At 42.7% G+C, this 22,392-nt stretch overlaps 1 protein-coding gene across 3 annotated transcripts in view; it reads right to left on the bottom strand.

The window, feature by feature from the left end:
* PUS1 (pseudouridine synthase 1) overlaps window positions 1-22,392 on the bottom strand; it is a 396,339-nt gene that overhangs the window by 4,734 nt on the left and 369,213 nt on the right. For all 3 annotated transcript variants that reach the window (XM_044068769.1, XM_044068767.1, XM_044068768.1), the window contains one exon: window positions 9,865-10,553. In XM_044068769.1, coding sequence (XP_043924704.1) covers window positions 9,865-10,553 — 689 coding nt within the window. The remainder of the gene's footprint in view (window positions 1-9,864; window positions 10,554-22,392) is intronic.

Below are 22,392 nucleotides of genomic sequence, written 5' to 3'. Positions count from 1 at the left end.
TACTCCTCCCTCATCAGACCCATGATTGAGTACAATGCCCCATTTGGTATGTACCTCACCCGGCATTTGCAACAGCTGGAGAGACCACAAAAGTACCTCACCAAGAGGATCAAGGGTCTCCAACATATGTATTATTCTGCCAGACTAAAGAAACTCTAGCTCTATTCAGTAGCATACCGCCTGCTCAGAGGTGATCTCTGCCTGACGTACAAGGCCATGTCCAATCGGGAACTGATGGACATGCTCCACCTCAAAAAATCCAAATCCAGCAGAACCACGAGAGCTAAAGACTTAAACCTTGGCACAAGTGTGAATAGGACATGCTGGAGGGATAGATTCATAACCCAGAGGCTTCCCATGCTCTGGAACAAGATCCCAGTTCATGTTAGGCAGAGCCCCTCACTGACTCTCTTCAAGAGAAATCTTGATGAGTGGATGGGAGATCGTAAGTTTACCCCAGGGGTCACATCTGTGTCACTACCAGACAGGGGCACAGTAAACTAATTCTATTATATAAGGGGACCGTCACTGTGTCACTACTAGACAGAGGCACAGTATTCTAAATCTATTCTGTGCATTTTTGTACCATTTCATGGGGTGGCGAAAGCCACATCACTATGGCTAGGCTTACAAATGCCCCAGGGCAGATAGCCTAGTACTAAACTATGAAAATGTGGTAAGGGGACAGGTCTTGCAATTTTAAGGTACTAGCAATCAAGGACTTAATTATTCAAGTAAGGACAGAAATCCCACACACACACTGGGGCTGGAGGGCTTGTACCCTGCAGCAGTACTTTTTCCTTAGATTTTTCTGTTTGCAGCTTTGTAGAATTTTGACTCACTGTTAGTGGATTAATTTTAGCAGCACAGACCCAGTTGATGGCGGGCTATAAATCAAACCATGGACAACCTTTTTCAGTAAAATGCATCACTGAATTATTTTAGTTTTGCCCCCCCCCCCCCCCCCCCACATTTTGAGCACTAAGACAAAATGCAGAACCCAACTGAGACAAGCCACACTAAATGGGTCAATGCCAGGATTTTCCCTCTCACACTACATCCATTCCTGGAAAAGTGGAGAATAGAGGCTTCACATTAAAGCACGCTTGCAGGGAAGACAGGTTAATGCCATAGTGCAGTCTTCAATTTCAGTGTTCTACATGGGATTTCTGTAATATATGCTAAACCCCTCCATCAGCAGTCTGGCATATGTACTGCCAAAAAAGTACAGTTGTTTCTTACCATAAATGTAGATGTTCGAGTGTATTCACTGTTGCAGTCATTACATTTGGGTAATCTGCTGCCACGTTGCCCTCAGTCAGCCTGATTAACAAAGTCTTGGGTCCTGCGTCGGTTGCTGTCCCTTCTTCCATGACGTCAGGGGTATAAAACATGCAGCCGACGCCATTACATCAGTTTTTCTTGCCCCAGATGTCAGGTGCCCCTCAAATGGGGAGCAAATAAAATTAAAAAACACAAAAAATATACCTCCAATCCCAAAAGCAAATGCACCAGAAGGACTTTTAAGCATGGTGAAAGAAAGTAGAGGTAAAGCCAAAGAAAAATAGGGGGCTGGAGGGAGGGTAACCAGGACTGCAACAGTGAATACACGCAAACATCTACATTTATGGTAAGACACAACTGTACTATGTTCTTCGTGTTTCACTGTTGCAGTCATTAACATTTGGGTAGATTCCCAAAGCAATGGTTGGGTGGATGGAATTATACAGCATTAGGACCAGCTATAAGGCCCTGCAGGACAGCAGTGGCAAAACCCGCTCTGGATTTAGAGAAAAGTGGTAAATGGTAATGTTTGGTGAACGTATGAACTGAGTTCCAGGTAGCAGCTTCTAGAATGTTCCTGGTAGGAACACCTCTGAGAAAGGCTGCAGAAGTAGATGCAGCCCTGGTGGAATGAGATCTGATCCCCTGGGGGATAGTTTTTCTATGTTGCATATAGCAGAAACGAATACAATAGCTTATCCATTTGGAGATAGTTTGCTTTGAAATAGCCTTCCCCTCTGCCCCTGCAGCAAATGCCACCAGCAGTTATTCAGATTTTCTTTGAAATTTTATTCTGCTTAAGTAAAATCGAAGTAGTCTGTGTACATCCAATGAATGCAGAATCCGCTCCCCTTTGTTCTGTGGATTGGGAAAGAAGGTGGGCAAATGTATGGTCTGATTGAGAGCCACACTGGATACCACCTTAATATCTGGAAGCAGATCTAAAACCTTCCCATTAGGTACTGCAATTGATAGTTTTCTCAAACACATTTATGAGAGAGTGCCACATTTAGTCAAAGATTCGTGGGAATTCTTAAAAAATTATCCAGTTAATAAGTGGCATAGGGACATTCTTTTTGTCACTGTGGACGCGGTTGACTTATTTTCCTGTATTCCCAAAGACATTGGATTGGAAGCTTTTGCATACAGTATTCGCAAGTATAGTGGACTTGTCTGGGACAAGGTGTGTTTGATCATTGAATTAATGTCCATTGTTTTGGATCACAATTACATAGAATACGAGGGCGAATACTTCAGGCAAACCAAAGGTGTAGCTATGGGAGTGGCATGCGCTCCCATCTACGCCAACTTGGTTATGCTTGAATGGGAGGAAACTAAGTTGTTCACTAGTGACTATTATAAACACATCAGGTACTACTCTCGATACCTGGATGATATTTATATTTTATGGGATGGTGATAAGGAGACCCTAGCCCAATTTGTTCAATTTTTGAACACTAGTAGTCAATTTTTGAAGTTCACTCACTCAGATAGTAATGAAGGACTTCCGTATTTGGATACATACATTTCCAAAGGCGATGGTTGTTTTAAATCTAGATTATACAGGAAGAATACATTTTCTAATAGCTATTTAGAATTTTCAAGTAACCACCCGAGAAAACAATTTGTCAATATATTTAAGGGTCAAATCATACGGGCCATAAGAATGACATCTGAACATTCTGAGATGCTAGAAGAAGTTAATTTCATAATTTCATTGTTTAAAGACAGAGGTTATGATATAAATATGATGTTCCGTATAAGTAAAACTATAATAGGAGAATGGGGAAATAAATACACTCCCTTACTGGGATATAAAATAAATAAGGGTAACCATGATAGTGTACAGCAGGCACAAGACACCACACTCTCTACTACCGATTATGGAAGAGCTTGTGTCTTAGAATATGGTCCACAAATAGGCAAAATTAAGAGGATTATAATTAACAATTGGAAAATTATAATGACAGATCAAGATATTGCCAAGATTTTGGGATCACAACCAGCCTTTGTAAACAAAATGGTTCGTAATATAAAAAGTTTATCTGGAAGGAGCAAAAATAAGTAAACATCTCACCTACAGGAAGACTAGTAAATGTGGAAATTGCAAACAATGTTATACTATTTCAGATGAAAGCAGTGTTATTTTGGATAATATCCATAAGACACATATAAGATTTGTTAGTGGGAATTGCAATACTAGACGGGTTGTTTACTTGGCTAAGTGTACAGCATGTTCCGGATTTTACATAGGTAAAATGGAAAGAAAACTGAGCAAACGTATTTATGCCCATTTATACAGCATCAGGGTAAAAGATGAGAAAAATGCTTTGCACAAACATGTAAAAAAATATGGACCTACCCATACATTCAAATTTGCTATTCTTGAGAACATTTTATTAGAATCTACAGGGGGAGACTGCAAAGGTTTACTGTCTTATAAGGAATTATGGTGGCAGTTGTACACAGATGTTTCGACTGCACCAGGAATGAATGACTTCATCACTATAAAGACAGCATTATTTATGTGATTTGTCAGATTTTTTTAGACTAAGGATTTTAACAGTTTTTAGCATTTGTGAGGTAATAGATGGTATGAAATATTGGATTTCAATTATTTTTATGTTTAGTGTTTGATTTTATAGTAGGTAATTGTAGTATCTCTATTATCATAACAACATTATGACAGTTAGTGTATATAGCTTTAAGAATTTACATTCTTTGTAGTGCGCTTGGCGGCAAAAAAGTTATTTAAACACTACAGTCATTCACTAATGGAGTTCTGAGGAAGCTCGCATTTTTAAGCGAGTGAAAGCGCTCAACTGTTTTCAATAAATTTTAATTTGTTTTTAATTCCACTCTGGGCTGGTGGCAATTATTATTTCATCTGGTTGGCGTCTCAAGACATGTAGAGGAGTAGCGTTCTGTTGTTTTGAGTTCTGTGGTTTTCAAACGCTCAACTTTAGGATTTACTTTCTATTTGCTAATATTACTTTCTTTTTTTAATATTATATCATACATCATTTGTTAATATTATCTATTTTGTATCCATTATTAATTTTTATACCTATCCCCTCCATTACTATTGTACATATAGTCATTTTATACATTTTAATTATTTTATATCATACATTATTGATATTTATTATATTATTACTTATATTTGTATATTTATATATATTTTTTTATATGTTGTTATATACATATATTTTTATATACTTACAGCTGACAAATACAACATGAATTCATAAATTATTACACAATCATACAGGTGTTACACGTGTAATTTCATTCGTAAAAACGTATTTACCTTTGTATAATTTATGGTTGTATATGACAACAGGTTTATGATTGGCAAGTATACAGAATGAATTTATATGTAATGTATATATATATATATATTTTTATAATATTTTTATATAATATTTTTACAACATGTTTTTAATGTACTACACTATGTGATTATTTATTTAACATGGGGTTTTTTTAGGTACCGGCGGATGGTTGTATTAATTCTGTAATTTAAGGGTAATTCAACTTCATTTTACCTTTTTATTTATATTTGGTATTGTATTTTTGTTTTGCACAATTATTTATAATTATCATACAACATAGTATGAACATGGTATTTATGCAATTCATGCACAAGGGTAACCATAGGGGCAAATGTTTGTCACTATTTACAATATGATATAGGTGTCAAGGTTACGTATTCCGCTTTTGTGTACATTGTAAACCGAAGTATGTGGTGCAACTCATTGTTTAATTTAGCTCAATTTAATTTAATCCAATTTAATTAATTTAATTATATTAATGCATAATAGTTCAATATCATTGGTTAACAGGTCCAATCAGTTCCTTAGGCATTTATATTTAAAGTTTCAATCTGCATTCAGATGTGTTCTGATGAAGTTCGTTTTGTGAACGAAACCTAGGTCGACGTTTTTATTTCATTTGAGTTCTTGTTTAATAAAGTCTTTTGGAACGTTTATGGGCCTGGATGTTTTTGGAGAGCTGAATACTTGTGAGCTGGCTTTTCGTTGTATTTGTGGTGTATCTGCTTAGATTCGTGACACCTTCAGCGGCTATATACTTGGTGTATATATATCTTTTCCTGGTTTTGGTATTTGCTAATATATGATTATCTAATGGCAAATTTTCTGGTCTACATTTGTATCTGCTGCATGTCCTCAGAAAACAAGTGCCTAAAATGAATTAAGGCCCTAACATCTAGGCAGTCAGCTGAAGATGATTGATGTCTGGGTATATCAAATACTCAAGTATTGTGAGTAGATACAATCTGTAAGGAAGCTTGTGTAACTTTCCCCTGGCCATTTCCAAAAGAAGGGGATAATCATGGTTGCCTGGGCCAGAAGGGAGTCACCACAATTATCTAGGGGGATTATTTCTGAATTTTCAGATATTCCCTGGATATTAGTGGAAAAGCATAAAGGAACACTCTTGTCAAAGAAAAGAAAAGGTATATGTCTTTCTGGCCTTCTTGCATGGAATCCTGGAACAGAATATTTCTGGATGATTATTCTGAGGATGCAAAGAGGTCCAAACTTGAGGAAGTATCCACAGATGGATCAAATCATGGAAGATCTCCTGATCTAGTTTCCATTTGTGAGGGTCTGCCCTGGTCTTGGTCAGCATGTCTGGCACACAGTTTTACTCTGACAGAATCTAGGATGCCTGTAGAATGAGACTGTGCTGTGAAGTAATACACAAAGTTAACATGGCTAGTCTGCAAAGGGGTTACAACCTGGTTCACCCTTACCATGTGAAAGTAGTTCTGCTGTAACTACTTGAAGAGGTCTCAGGAACCAAAGATTGTTCAGAAAGTTTGGTGCCTTGATCAGGTCAAGCAACTCCTTGATATTTATGTGCTTGCTTCTGTCCTTGGTGTTCCACACCCCCTGCACTTTCATCCCTCCTGAAACTGCTCTACAAGCAAAGCTTGAAGCGTCTGTGGTGACTGCTTTGAATTAGATAGGGAGAAGAGGAGACCTGGATTTAAGGACATCTGTTGTCTCCAGCAAAAAAACCCAAGCACTGGGTGTTGATGCTGGGAACAAATGTTTTCAGATATCACTATATCCTTCTCATGTGGAGTCTTCCCACATGTATCAAGAGAATCACAGCTGCCATTAAAACCAAAATCCTGAGGTATTACATCAGAGTGACCAAAGTCTGAGTGGAATACCTGAGAAAAAGAATTAGATGAAGATCTATTTTTTTCCTGTAAAAAAAATCTCTTTGAATTAAGGTGTCTAGTTGACATCCCAGGAACACAATCCTGTGTGAGACAGTCAAGAAAGTCTTTTGAATGTTCTCTTAGAATTCTAGCATGTATAAGAGACCTCTCACCCAAGAGAAAGATTCCTGACATTTGAAAAAGACTCTGGAAAGATAAACAATTTGTCTAAATATGGGAAAATGTGGATATCCTGTGGCCTGCAATGAGCTATAAGTGGAGCTAGGCACTTTGTGAACAGTGAATAGTCAAAAGGAGTAGGGAGAGAACTCATCCAGACACACACAATCTTAAGAAACATCTGAAGTCTCGATGAACAGGGATGTGATAACACTAGACTTAAAAGATGCTTAACAGGAAACTTACATGAGGAAGAAGATGCAACAGGTTGTGAAGTGAAAACATTTTGAATGTGGGCAGTATCACAAACAGGTTAAAGAAAGAAAGATCCAGAACTGGTTTCCAAGCATTTTGGAACATCCTTGAATAAAAGCTCTTCCCCACCTGGAAAGGAGGAACTGGCTTTATCACTCCTTACAACATTGTGATGAATTGGTGGAAACAAGAGTGTGTAATCTGGAGGATGAAGAATGACCCCCTGGAAAGAAAGAATTTCCTCCCACTGTCATCTGTAAACCTGATGAATGATTTTCAGAACCCATTTGTCTGAAACAATCTGTTGACAAAGAAGAAAAAAAAAGAAGATTCAGACTTTCTGGAAGAAAAAAAGGGCCAGGGTGAAAGGGAATCACAAGGTCTCTTGAACAGTCATTGGGACTTGTTGCACTGTGTTTGGTTTTGGGAGGTTTGAGACTTTTTGGAATCCCATACCATTCCTTCTTAAATGTCTGTTTACGTGAGACTGTTTATTACGCTTTTTTTTGCCAAAAGTGGTTGAGATAAAAAAAAATCCCTTGGACAAATTGGAAAAAGGGGGTCTGAAAAATCTTACATATTCCCTGGATCAACTTGCCCCTTTCATCACACTTTTTGATCACATCTGCAGCTGTGGCCAAACACTAAACCTCTATCCATGTGAGAATTTAAAACATAATTTTTATTATGTGGAAGGTTTTGAGAATGCAGCAGTGCAAACCTCCTCAAAACAGCAGCAGCGGTCATAGCCCTGGAAGAAGCATCAACAGTCGTACACCCACTGCAAACAATGAGTAATGACTTGTGCAGTAGAAGAAACTAATTTATTTAAAGGAAACTTTTCCTCACTAGAAGAACCTGTAGATAAAACATTCATCATACTTTCACAAATGACCAAACTTGATTGCAGAAATATACACTTTTTCCCACTTCTATCAATTTTCCCATCCTTACCAGAAAGAGTAGGACTGGCATTAATAAATGCTTAGCAGGAGTGATCAACTAAAGCTGTGGCTGCTAGGTTAGGTTTAGGAACAGTGTACAAAAATGTACAAGACTGAGGAAGTTTATACCTCCTATCTGCCTTTCTGGGGATAGTTGGCTATCAGGAAAATTGCAGGCAGTAACACACACATCCTCTAAAGCTGACAGAAGAGGAAGAATGGGTGTAGGCTCTGAAATATCTATCTGCAGCAAGCAACAGTAGTTTCTGAGGAACTGAGAAATCTTAAGAGTTATCCCACTAAAAACACTGGCACATTCTAGCTATAGTCTCACAGAAAGAGAACCCCCCCCCCCCCCCACAGGAAGAATCAGAAACAGAGATCTCCTGACAGTTTATGAGTCAGAAATCTGAGTAAAAAAAAAAAAAAAAAAACAAACAAAAAAAAAAAACTCCATGCATCTTCCTGTTTAGATTCAGAATCTTGAATCTCTCTTCAGGAAAGCAGGAATACTTCTTTCTTTTACCAATGAGCAATAGCTTGATCAAAGAAACTACTCCGAGCCAAAGAAATTTGAGAAGTAGATACATGCTTGAGTTTGTTTCTTTTCAAGAAGACAAATGGGGCCCAACAGTGTTACTAATGGCAGCAGCTGTTTCCCAGGGTTGGGGGACCGCATTCTGACTCAACGGGGAACCTTTCTTTTCTCCTTCTCTCAGAAGCGACGACTGTCTCTCTCTCTCTTGTCCACTGAGGGGACCCCAACAGCCAGAGAAGATGTGGTTAACCCTCAGTCCAACAGCAGCTGTAGATGCAACACCAGATGGATTCAGGGTAAAAGATGAGTGGTCTGAGGTACAGCAAAAGGCCACAACAGAGTCACCCATCTGCAGCAGAGGCAAACTGCTACACTGCTGTGATATTAAATGCGGTTTTCTTATTTTTTTTTTTTTTTTTTTGTGGCTGGAAGAAGGACCAAATGTGAGGCTGGTAGCCTGTTCCATGGTCAAGCCAAAAAAACATGCCTCTTTCCCAGGGACGACAAGCAATAATTGCCGGTAAATTATAACCTGTCCACAAAAGTTACTTTTTTGACAGAAAAACAAAGTAAACAGTATTTTAAAACAGCATGCTAGCCCCACAAAAGAAAAACATTTCCTCACAGAAAAAATGTTTGTTACTTTACACTACTTTTAAACAGACAAGAAAAAATTGAGTACTGCATTTATAGGTACATTACAATCTTGAGGCAGTCCATTAAAACAAAACACAACTAGCTTTAGAATAAAATTCCTGAAGATAAAAATAATAAAACATCAAGAAAATTAAGAAAATAAGTTTTTTCCCTCCAAAGGAAACTTATCTGCACCAGCAAGGGAAAGCACAAGCCGACTATTGATCCTCAAAAGCCTCAGAGAAGTGTACACTTTGGTGGCAGTAAACCTCTGAAAGGCTTCACATCCAAACTTGTCTTAGTCAGCCCAGCTTGAGTTGCTTGACAGTTTGGGTACGTATAAGATCCCCTAAAGCTCTGGAATTAGGCTGTCTGTTACATCCTTGGCAAGAATATAATTATGTCTGAGTTCTGCACCGGTCCATGCATAATGTGAACAGGCACAGCTACATTTACTTACTACTGTACACACCTTGTTAAGCCCCTTCTTTTGAACTTGACAAGAGAAACTACCTTGCTAAGAGTATTTGCCAGTTCACTGAATAACAGAGGACAGTCGGTTTTAGATGGTGCACAAATGTGTTGGATGAGGATGAAAAGCAACAACTCGTATAGACACAAGCAGCATGGGAGCAGAAGAATGGCTATCCGGCGAGCACATTACGTCTAGCTCAACAGAAGACAGGTGGTCAGGGAAAGCCAGCTGCAGACAATGATCATGTGACAATTTCTGCTTGAAAAGTGGTATCTAGTTAAAACGAACAAAAGAAGGGAAAAAAGAACAAAACTGATTTACTGATGTAAAATATAACATGGTTAACACCAAGTACCTGTTCATTTGTTTGGATTTCTGAGGAAGTGGCATCAAAGTCATGAACTGTAAGTGTGCTCAACCAGTTAGCCATGGATTTCTCATTCTTTTCAGTCTCTATTATAGTTGGGTAGATATACTCTTCTTTAAAAGCTGCAATCTTATCCCTCTCTTCTGCCCAGTCCAAAGCTTCATGTAGGCCATCATTCCCAAACCGTTGGTTATACTTTTCAAAGTGAACAGTCTCTAGCACAAGACCCAGCCCTGGTGCTTTAGGAATGTCAACTTTCACCTCACCCCAACTTCGTTCCATAATAGATTCTGCAGCATAGCCTTTCACAATGGCAATTACTAATCCAATCATCTTTCGGATCTGGTGCAGCATAAAACTTTGACCTTTAATCTTCACAACAGCAAATTCCATACCTTCCCTTATGAAGGGCTCTTCACAGTACATTTCCATTATGTAGCGATTAGCACTGGGATCTTTAGGCCCCTTCTGAGAGGTAAAATTATGAAAGTTGTGGGTTCCTTTGTAACAAGAAAAAAGTCTGTTGACCTGCTTTAATGTGTCCACACTCAGTCTGTACTCCTCAAGTGGCCCATCCCAATCTTTATGGGCAAAAGCAAATGATGGTAACACGTACATGTACGTTCTGGCATCACACTTGTTTTTGGAGTTAAAGCCTCCTGTCACCCTCTTCAGACCTTTGAAAAGAAAGAATAAGATTGTGTTATCACCTAATGCAGCACATAATTAAAGCATTACTTCAATTTAATCAACAAACCTGGAAGACAGAATTCTAGAAGTTGCTTCATGTAGACCAGGTTGATAAAACTAGTAGTAAAATACACAAAAGAGACAAATATATTCATGTGCATTTTACATTTTATATATATATATATATATATATATATATACATACATATTTATGCTTACCTGAATTTCAGTTTACCGAGATGACAAAACCGAAGTTTCATAAAACTGAAACTGCACATTATTTTTTTTTCAGGGAATAGAGACACTTGGCCAACATGAGGAAATTTGCCCTTTTCCCCACTGTAGTGCGATCCTGGAGTTGCTATATTTAGTTAGGGGGGAGTGTGGGGAGTGGGCTTAACATATCACAGTTTTTTTTTTTTTTTTTTTTTTTTTTTTTTTTTTTTTTTTACACACACACACGGGTTGGCTATAGTTGGTAGACTCTTGCCTTTTTGCTGACAAAATCTGATCGACCAAACAGATTATAGACAGGTGTGCACGAATGCACAATTCTTAGGTTAGGGAAATAATACACTTTCACGGAGACTGTGTAACCTCAAATTTAGTATAGACAATTAACAGAGGATGCAGACAGGCACAGAGGTGTCTTGTCCCCCTTGCCAAACATGACATTACTTTATGTTAAGATTTACATTTGCCGAGAATGTCAATGTTTGCAAAGTCAGTGTTTTGCTGCTGAGTTTGTAAACATAGAGTTGTGGATGTTTCATTCAATTTCAGTCTCTCTCTCTCTCACACACACACACACACACACACACACACACACACATATATATATATATATATATATATATATAATGCATGTGCATGTATTTATTTCTCGTCTATTTGATCATTCATCTACACATACATGCATACACACACAAACATATATATATATATATATATATATATATATATATATGTACACACACACGGGTCTACCTGAAAATAACGAAAACCCGCTCACCCAAATCTCTAATGATGGATATGAAACCACACTAACGATCACTCCAAACACTGGAAAGTTACTGTGGGATACGAACCACTTGGCCAACATGGTGAACTTTGCCCCTTTCCCCACTGTAGTGTGATCTCAGAGTTGGTATATTTAGTTAGAGGGATGGGTAGGTGTGATTTCCTTTGGTGTGTATTTTTTGTATGGATGGAAGAGTGGTTAACTTCCCTGAGTTAGTTGTCGCTGTTCATGGTGTTCGTGTGGTTTTGGCAAAGTTGTCTCAGTCATTAAAGATTTGCGTAAGTGGGTTTTCATTCTTTTCGGGTAGACACTCACACACACACACACGCACATGCACACACACACGCACCCACACACTTTCAAAAACAAAGGCCATGGACATAATACAAAGAAAACTTTATTTGGGGTAACTGAAGTTTATCAAACATAAACTAAAGAAAACAGTAAAAGAGCACTATTCTGTTTTTTGCAGTAGATATAGTATAATGTGGATCAGTGCTGGAAAACCTGTCTACAAAGTTTATCAAATGTGTTGTCACTATGGAAATGTCTCATTTGCTATACTGCATACTAAAACGGTACATCAATGAAAACTGTTGTCATCGCACTATCCCCTTTAAAGTTATTTTAAGAACAGTAAAAAATTTCAAAACAAAATGAAAATTCATACAGTTTTGAAACACCAGACATTCGTGCTTCCACACTATACTATACTACTGACCTTGTTTGTTCTAACATTTTCTTTCCCTGGCTAAGGAGGTGAAACCTCTCCAAATCTGACCCCTAAATATGAGAGCGGAATTAGTAGTTCATGACTACAGCCTGCTAAACTGTGTATATGTGTATCTCTAGTAACATCTAAAATACTAAGTGCACACTACTAGTAAGTGAATAGCTACAACGGCTAATGGAGGAAGGTTCCATTTGCTGGCTTGATGACAGCTAACATACGACAAAAGCACACAACTGATGTAAAAAGAGAAGGCTACTGCAATTTGATGAACAGGTTAAGAGACATTTATCATATCCATGAGGCTTGGAGATAGGGAAGATCCACCGGATATATGAAAACACAGTCCTCTTGGGTATGTGTGTGTACACCTGCAAGCAAGAGTGCCAGCAGCAACTTTTTTTTTTTGGGGGGGGGGGGTCAGTGTGTGCACATACTTTTTATTTGGGAGGGGGGTTGAAAGACTGAAAAAGAGATTGCTGTTATATATCATTTCCACCAAACTAGGGAATGGCCCGGCTCCCTCCACTCAAAGTATATTAGAAAAGCTCCTAATAGTAGATTTATATATATATAGATATATCTATATATATATATCTATATATCTATATATCTATATATATATATATATATATATATATATATATATACACACACACACATATATATAAACACACACACATTATATATATATATATATATATATATATATATATATATACACACACATACACACATTATATACATATATATATATATATATATATATATACACATACACACATTATATATATATATATATATATATATATATATATATATATATATATATACACACACACACACATATACACACACACACACACACACACATATATATATATATATACATATATATATATATACATATATATATATATATATATATATAGTTCAACTTCTAACCAGCGAAATTTCAAAACATCGAAGTTCTGATCGAGACCAGAACATCAAATTTTGAAACATGGAATGTTACAAGTGTAACCAAAAAAAAAAAAAAAACGAAAAATAAATTTTAACACACCTCCACAACCCCCCTACTTTAATAGTCCAACTCAGAGACCACACTACAGTGGAGTAAAATGAAATCTCCCTTTTAGCACTATATGCAGAAGTGCTAAACAGGAGATTTTCCGTACCCTATCTGTACTGCCATCACACAGATGGCACATGGACACACACAGTATGCAGGGCACCTTGGTGCCCTGCAAAAACACAAACATTCTCCCACCTACACTTACCTTTTTCTTCCCCTTCAACCCTTCGATGTTTTCAAACTCTATGTTCGATGGTTTGAAGGGGAACCATATATATATATATATATATATATATACATATATATATATATATATATATATATATATATATAGATATATATACATACAAATGATGTCTCTCTCCCACTGGACAGCCACCCCTACCTTTTTTTTTTTAAATTCCTTCCTGCTTGCACATGCACTTTCTAAATTCAACCATTAAACTAAGGAGGCTCAGTGACATTACAGGATTTTCAACATTAGATCTCTGTCGCAGTAGCCTAAGCTGGGATATATCCTGCCTGGGGTATGACCATTGTCCAGCTTTTCATAGCTTAAGGGCACCTTCCACATGCCCTAATTTCTGCAGGCTCGAAGAGAGCCACACAGCAGTTGTTAGGGTGCCAAAAGCTTCAAAACTTTTTTGACAAAGTGCATTCCCCTCTGTGGGCTTCATGGAACCAACAGTCATCTAGCAATTCTACAAGCCTAGGCACATAATTACCCTGCTGAATAAAAACCTTCCACATTTCTCTTTTTAAGAAAAAGTAGCCTGGTAATGTCTGTCTGCGGTGGTGGTGCTGCGGTAGCGTTGTCACCTCACAGTAAGACGTTGTCCTGTTCGATTCTCAGCTAGAGCGTCTTCTCTGTGGAGACATGCGTGAATGGGCGTACCTTCATTGAAGGTTATGCGCTAGGGCTGGCAACTAGGCACGTAAAAATCTACTGCCAATCATTAGTGGACTGGAGTTCTGCTGTGGCGACCCCTAACCGGGAAAAGCCGAAAGACACAACAAGCCTGGTAATGTCTGTGTGTATAAACTGTGTAAAAATCTGATCTGAAGTAGGAACTTCATTTGTCAGCAACCTTTAGGATACGGATCCGATCTCGGATTCGAGTCGGCAACTTCTATCACAGCATAGATCCGAGCTCCTAGCTCCTCCCTTTACCCATAATCCCCTGCCAACCCTGACTGACCTCAGATCTAGTTTGCCGCTCTTCAAGCAACAGCTAGATTCCAGAGCTCTTGGTGTTTCTGTGAGGAAAATAGTTTTTCAACTTTTTCTTGTATTCCTTTCAAGCGAGTGTCTGTGTGTCTGTTTAGCTTTCCCCTTAACGCAAATTTCTCTTCTTTTAGCTTAAATTAGCTTAATTTTTATTTTTATTTCTCCTCCCTGCCCTCGCTGGTCGCAGTGTGTGTGTATGTAGTGTTTAGGGGCCTAGTGAGTGTGTTTCCTTTCAGTGATGTCGGAGGCCCCTAAAGCCATTTTTTCGAAATGCACCGAGTGTGGTCACAAGCTTTCACCGGCTGATGGCCACACTCGGTGCGTTAGGTGCCTTGGGGTTGAACACCTCTCTTCGGGTTGCGCGATTTGTGCTGCGTTCAACCCCAGGGCACTTAAGGATCGGAGGTCGAAGCTGGTTCTGGCGGGCCTTTTGCCCCCAGACCCGGCTTCGGCCTCTGGTACTTCTGTGACCGTTACCCAGTCTTCGGTAGCGGCCACTCCTGCCCCCCTCCCTCCGACCGGGACTCAACCTCCCACTGTGGCTTCGGAGGTGAGAGAGGCCAGGAAAGAGAAGCGGAGGGAGAAGCACCTTAAGCGGCGGGCCAAAGACTCCTCCTCGGCCCCGCCTGCCAAACGGGCTTCTCCCTCCAGGGTTTCTGGTTTGCCTCCCCCTCGGATCCGATCCCCTTGCTTCTCACCAGGACCCAAGGAGGAGGTGACCCGGTCCCCGTCGTGGTCATCGAGGCGGCACTCCAGGCCTACCTCGGTGGCCTCCTCGAGGTCCACCTTCAGTATGTCGGATGCGGACATGGACCGGATGATGAGGAGGTTCATCCAGGCCCAGATGCAGATGGGAGTGCTCTTGCCTCCCCCCCCCCTCTGGGGGGGGGAGCTTGACCCCCTTTTTCGCTCCTATAGCTCCTTCTCTGACCCGCCTCCCGGGTTCGGAGCTGTCGGAGCCAAGCCGCGTTGGATTCGGGGGTGGGTCAGAGCCGACAGTGCTGGGCACTTCGGCTCCGACTATTCCCTCGAGTTTGTCGGATCCGACTTCTCGGAGCCATGGGCCAAGCTTCGGATCTGAGGGACTCTGTGTGCTCTCGGCCCCGTCCCAGCCGGAATGCACGGGTCCTTTGGATCTGATAGTCTCGGCTCCGGGTCCGATCCCCGCCTCGGATCCGAATGGGACTCGGATCTTGGATCTGTCAGAGAGCAGCTCCCCCTCGGCTTTCGCGGTGGTGGAGAGGGTGTTGTTGAGTGCATCCAGGCCCCCGGTCCCAGCTTCGGCTCCCCCCTGCACTCCCTCTCAGCTGGTCCTGGCTCCCCTCACCCGGCCTTCGGGGCAGCCTGCTTCAGCGCCTCTAGGTGTTCCATTGGAACAGGATATTGCTGGTGAGGACTCCTCGGACAGCCCCCCCCGAGAAGGTTCCTCGCAAGTTGAAGTGCAAGAGGAGGCACGTGGACTCCCCTGAGTCCCTCACTGAGGATACGGACTTGGATGAAGGGGAAGGCTCCCCAAGGTCACCCCCCGAGGATGTCTCCTTTGGAGACATCATGGAAATGCTCAGAATCTGGGGGGGGTCTGCCCCCAAGGCTTCTTCCGACGAGTCCGTATTCCTAGAGGCGTTCGAGGCAGGGCCATCTACCTCTTGGGTGTCCCCTCCCCCCGACCCCTTGGTGGACCTTATAGCCACTAGGGCTTGGATGGAGCCGGACACTGTAGAGCCTGTTCCCAAATGCCCGGACAAAATTTTGAGCCCCCCCCCCCCCATCAGAGAGAGCCCATTGGAGCAGAGGCCCCCCTGTGGATGCCATGTTGGTGGCGGCAGCCACCAATATCCGCCGAGCAAGGAGTCTCACGCGATGGACCGCCTTGGGAAGTGGGCATTCAGTTCAGCGACCTTCTCCTTGAGGGCCCTGAACTATATGGCACACGTCATTCAGATGCAGCGGGATCTAATCAAAGAATACGCTGTTCCCCCCCCGGGGTCCATGTCGGAAGGAGACAAGCAACTGTACTCTTCCCGAATGTCCACCCTACGTTCTATTTCCAACACCTCTATGCGGCTTTTGTCTCACGCCACTGAGGGAGCCGCTAGAGCAGGCGGAGTCGGGCTGGTCATGAGGAGGCAAGCCTGGCTCCGACATTGTGACTTCACGGAACCCTTTAAGACGTCATTTGCGAATGCCTCTTTTGATGGTTCTGCATTATTTGGCAAAACCGTTCGTGACACCCTTGTCCAGAGTGAGAAAGACGGGAAGACGTTGTCTGCCGTCGGAGTCCACTTCTCTGCTCCCCAGAGGTCCTTTGCCAAGAACCAAAAGGGTCAGAAGAAGATGTGGTTCCGGAAATCGCATCAATCCCAGTCTGCTCCGGACAACCAGTCCTCTCGTGGCAGAGGAGAACAGGGAGGACGCCGCCCTAGAGACAGAGGGGGTCCCAGGAATTTTGGGTCCAGAGAACCCTTCTCTGAGAGGCCCACGCAGAACCCCTGAGGGGTTACCCGGCTGCTGCACTCTGGAGGCAGTCGAGGGACGTTTTTCGAGGCACCTAGCAATGTGGGAGTCCATAACAATGGATCGCTGGGTGCTTCGTGTTATATCCAGAGGCTACCAAATTCCCTTTCATGTAACCCTTAGAATCAGAAGCCTCCCGAGGGAGGTGGCTGCTGCAGAAATTCAGCAGCTCTTACAAAAAAGAGCCATCCAGCCCATCCCCCCAGATCAGCTCGGATTAGGGTTTTACTCCAGGTTCTTTCTGGTGCCAAAAAAGACAGGGGACGTGAGGCCCATCTTGGACCTCTCTCTCTTGAACCTGGCAGTACCAAAAGTAAAGTTCCGGATGGTCACTCTGCAATCTATCCTCCCGCTACTGTGGGAGAACGACTGGATGTGCTCAATAGACCTCAAGGATGCGTACTATCATATTCTCGTACACAGACGCTCCAGGAGGTTTCTTCGCTTCCGGCTGGGAGCCAGCCATTTCCAGTTCAGGGCCCTCCCCTTCAGTCTTCACCTCAGCCCCCAGGGTGTTCACCAAGGTCTTGGCAGTGATAACGGCCCACCTGGGACTCCAGGGAATTCAGGTCTTTCCGTACCTGGACGACTGGCTCCTTACCGCCCCAACAAGGCATCTCCTTTGCTCATGCAGGGATTATTTCCTCAATCTGGCTCCACTCTTAGGGTTGACCATCAACACGGCCAAATCCTCCCTGGCTCCTACACAAGTATTGGATTTCATAGGGGCGAGGTTGGACTCCAGACTGAAGCTTGCTTTCTTGACTCCAGATCGGCTTCAGAATTTGAGGTTGCATGTGCAGGCCATCCTTCAACTTCAAGCTCCTTCGGCGGAATTGGTCCTGAGGGCTCTAGGGTCCATGGCGGCAGCAATTCCGCTGCTGCCATTGGCCCGGCTGAATATGAGGGTCATACAATGGACCCTCCAGGTACAATGGTCCCTATCTCGCAATCCCCCGTCTCATCCCATCCCCCTAAGCAGGGTTTGCAAAAGGTCGCTCGTGTGGTGGCTCCAGTCCTCCAATCTCCACACGGGACGCCCCTTCTCGCTGCCTCCGCCAGTCGCCACAGTGACCACGGACGCTTCACGCCTGGGGGGGGGCACTATTCGGGCAAAACAGTCCAAGGCACGTGGAACGACAGAGACCTCTTTGCATATCAACGTCTTGGAGATGAGGGCGGTGCTTTTAAAGTTGCAAGCACTTCACAACCCTCTTCCGGTGGGGACGATTGCGGTACAGACGGACAACAAGTCAATCGTCTGGTACATCAACAAACAGGGGGGGAACCAGGTCTTACCCTCTCTGCCGCGAGGCCATGAGAGTGTGAGAATGGGCGATATCCACCAACCGCTTTCTCATCGCAACGCACATTCCGGGACGGTCCAACATATTAGCGGACAGGCTCAGTCATACTATCCTGACTCCTTACGAGTGGTCTCTCAATCCTCTAGTGGCAGAGCAAGTATTTGCCCGATGGGGGCGACCTTGTTGCGATCTTTTTGCCTCTCCCTCAAATACCAAATGCAACGATTACTTTGCTCTGATCCCCCCCTCTGGGGGAGTCCCCGAGAGAATCTCTAGTTCATGCTTGGCCTCCTGGTCTGCTTTACGCTTACCCGCCTCTGCCCCTGATGTTGAAACTATTGCAGAAAGCCAGTCAGTTGGGGAGCAAGATGATCCTCATTGCCCCATTCTGGCCTCGTCAGACGTGGTTCCCTTACCTATGGTCTCACCTGATTCATCCGCCCTGGATGCTGGATCCCCTTCCGGATCTCATCTCACACCCCCCTGGGTCTTCCGACTCCAAACCTGGCCAACCTAAAGCGGACGGCTTGGTTGCTCCAGTTCCACTCCTGATCCCGGAATTTCATCACCAGTCAAAGCCATCCTAGTAGCAGCTCACAAGCCCTCCACCAGAAGGGTCCATCACAGTAAATGGAAACGTTTTTCCGTTTGGGCAGAGCACCATCATTTAGATCCCTTTACGGCGCCGGTAGCGTCGGTTCTAGATTTTCTAACTTCTCTCTTTCACCAGGGGGCTAGTTCTTCCACGGTCAAGGTGCAACTTGCAGCAATTTCACACTATCATGTAGGGCAGGAGTCAGGTCCGCTTATTACTTCCAAACTGTGTAAGACCTTCCTTAAGGGTACCTTCCTCCTCAGGCCCCCGGTCAAAGAGGTGGTAACCCCATGGGATTTATCCCTAGTTTTACATGCCTTGACTAGCCCCCCTTTTGAGCCGGTGGCCACTGTTGATCTTAAATACCTCTCTTGGAAAACGGCCTTTTTGGTGGCCATAACTTCAGCCAAGAGGGTCTCGGAACTCCAGGCTCTCTGTGTCAAACCACCGTATTTGGTCTTCCACCCAGATTGAGTTCACCTCAGGATCAATCTGTCTTTTCTACCTAAGGTATCTTCGGAAGTTAACATTAATCAATCTATTAATCTTCCAGTATTCTTCCCCAACTATCAAAACAAAGGAGAGTATAAGCTGCACTCTTTAGACGTGCACAGACCACTACGTTTTTATACTCATCGAACTACTGGTCATAGACAATCCAGTCAGTTGTTTGTCTCCTTTGCCAAAAACAACTTCGGCAAGTCGGTTTCTATAGTTACCCTCTCCCAATGGATATCTAGTTGTATTCTCTTAGCATATCAGAGCTCGGGAAGGCCTGCACCTCAGGGAGTCCGTGCTCATTCTACGAGGGCCGTTGCTACATCGGCTGCTTTCAAGGCTAGAGTTTCTCTGGATGACATTTGTTCCGCAGCCACTTGGGCTTCATCTCATACCTTTATCAGCCACTACAAAGTAGATATTGTTTCCCGAGGTAGGGCGTCTTTTGGCTCTGCAGTGCTCCGGAATATCCTTCCATGAAGGCCACCCAAGATTTAGGTAACTGGAGACTCTGTCCCAAAGGTTGCTGACAAATGAAGTTCCTACTTCAGATTAAGAAGTTATGTACTCACCATAACGTTCCATCTGAGTAGGTATCTTCATTTGTCTGCAACCATCCCTCCCCTCCTTCCCCCTGACCAAAATGATCCTACTTGGGGTTCTTTAGTTTAGTTCCCTCTGGGACACAGTATTAGCTGTGCTATGGGGCAAACTTGATCTGAGATCAGTCAGGGTTGGCAGGGGATTATGGGTAAAGGGAGGAGCTAGGAGCTTGGATCTATGCTGTGATAGAAGTTGCCAGCTCGGATCCGAGATCGGATCCGTATCCCAAAGGTTGCAGACAAATGAAGATACCTACTCAGATGGAACTTTATGGTGAGTACATAACTTCTTATTTTATTAGTTATTTTCTGAACGTTTATATAGCATTAGTAATTTAGGGGCAGGACATTGTCCTTTTGGGACTATCATTTGTTTTTTCACCTAAAAAAACACTTATTTTTTGTTAGGAAGTTTGTAGACTCTCACAGGTTCCACTACCTGGCTTTCAGACTTCTTTTTTTGGCTTAACCATGGTGCACCACCAGTTTCCTCAGTTCTTCCTTCTCCCATCAACTAGAAAAACAAAATTTCTTTGGTGTCTATTGGTTTCAGGTCAGCTCCCTCATAGACTCAGACACCAATGGGTGACATTGCTGTAGCCAGATTTAGTTCCTTGGACCACTCATTGATTTCTCGGTTCCTATGGTGTAGCTCCTTGAGAAGCCACCAAGGACCAAAAATTATATATTCCCTTCGTGGCTGTAGGATTGTTCTCTCTGAGGAAGGAGGGCTAGCAGGTGAAGTCTTATTGCATAGCTGGGCTAGGATGCTAGACTCCCAGCATGGTGCTCCTGCCATGAGTTCATAGGTTCATAGGTGTGTACTATGCTAATGGCCCTGGAGCCTTTACAAGCCTAGCCCATAGGATTACACAGGCATCGTGCCACTCGAAATTAGTTTCCAGTGCCTCTGTCGAGTACAGCCACTGCAGTAATCCCCAGAGTGAATTTTCTATTTCCCATCCACTCATGAAGATTTCTCTTGAAGAGGGCCAGTGAGGTGCTCTGTTTGACATGTATGGGAAGTCTATTCCATAGCATGGGCAGTCTCTGGGTTATGAACCTGTCCCTCCAGCATGTTCTGTTGATTGTGCTAATAAGGTTGAGGTCTCTGGAGCATATGGTGCGGGAGGGATGGGGATTTCTTTAAATGTAGCATTTCTAACAGAGCTGGGTCAGACATGACTTTGTAAGTCAAGCAGAGATTGCCTGTAAGTAGGAGATATGAGAGAGATTAGTGTTTGAGTCTGTCCATATAGGACAAGTGTTTAAGGCCTAGGATCATCTTTGTGGGGTACTTTTGCAGCCTCTCCAGTTGTTGCAGGTGTTTAGTGAGGTACATGCCAAATGGCAGACTGTACTTGATGACTGGCCTAATGAGGGAAGAGTAGAGGGAGACAATGATCTATTTCTTCCTAGTTGCAAAACCCTTAGTAGTGAGATGTACCACATAAAAGATCTTTCTGACCACAGTGGCAATGCAGTAGTCAAGAGAGAGGTTGCTGTTAACCTGTGTTCCCAGATCTCTTATATCACGTTCTGTGTTCAGTGGACTACCATTGATGTGGTAATTCATGGGAACAGAGTTTTTCCTAAAGGGGATGATGGCACATTTTTTGGCATTGAACTTAAGGCCATGATTCTGACACCAGTCGCTGGTCTCAGTGAGGCCTTTCTGCAGGATGTCAACATCACTTGGGGAGTTAATAACTGCTTCCAACTTGCAATCGTCTGCAAACTTTGTCAGCCAGAGTCCTTCGTATTGGCCTGGACTTCAGAGAAGTAGATACCTAACAGGAGAGGACCCAGAACCAAACCCTGTGGGACTCCAAGTTAGACTGCTGACCAGTCAAGAGTGGAGACAGCTACGTTCACACTATGGGTTCTGTGAGCCAGTTTGCAACCCACCTAGTGATATAGGGGTTGATGCCTAGCTAAGTGAGTTTTTCTATGATTTCTGAGTGGGGAATGGTATCAAAGGCCTTAGCCAGATCAAGGTAGGCTGTATAAACTCCAGCTTGCCTTCATCCACTGCTCTGGTGACTGACTCAAAGAAGTCGACCAGGTTGAGCAGGCATGATCTACCCTTCACAAAACCAAACTTTGTGGGATCCAGAGTTTGGAGATTCCCTATATCCTTGTTTACTAGGTCCATGATGATGCGTTCCATAGATTTACATATCAAACTCGTCATGCTAATGGGGTGATAGTTCCCAAGGCCTGCAGTCACTCCTTCTTTGTGGAGAGGGATAACTG

Source organism: Protopterus annectens, chromosome 4.part0 (genome assembly GCF_019279795.1).
Source record: "Protopterus annectens isolate FY-2018-M chromosome 4.part0, PAN1.0, whole genome shotgun sequence".
Classification (NCBI taxonomy): Eukaryota; Metazoa; Chordata; order Ceratodontiformes; family Protopteridae; genus Protopterus; species Protopterus annectens.
This window is presented reverse-complemented; position numbering and strand designations above follow the sequence as displayed.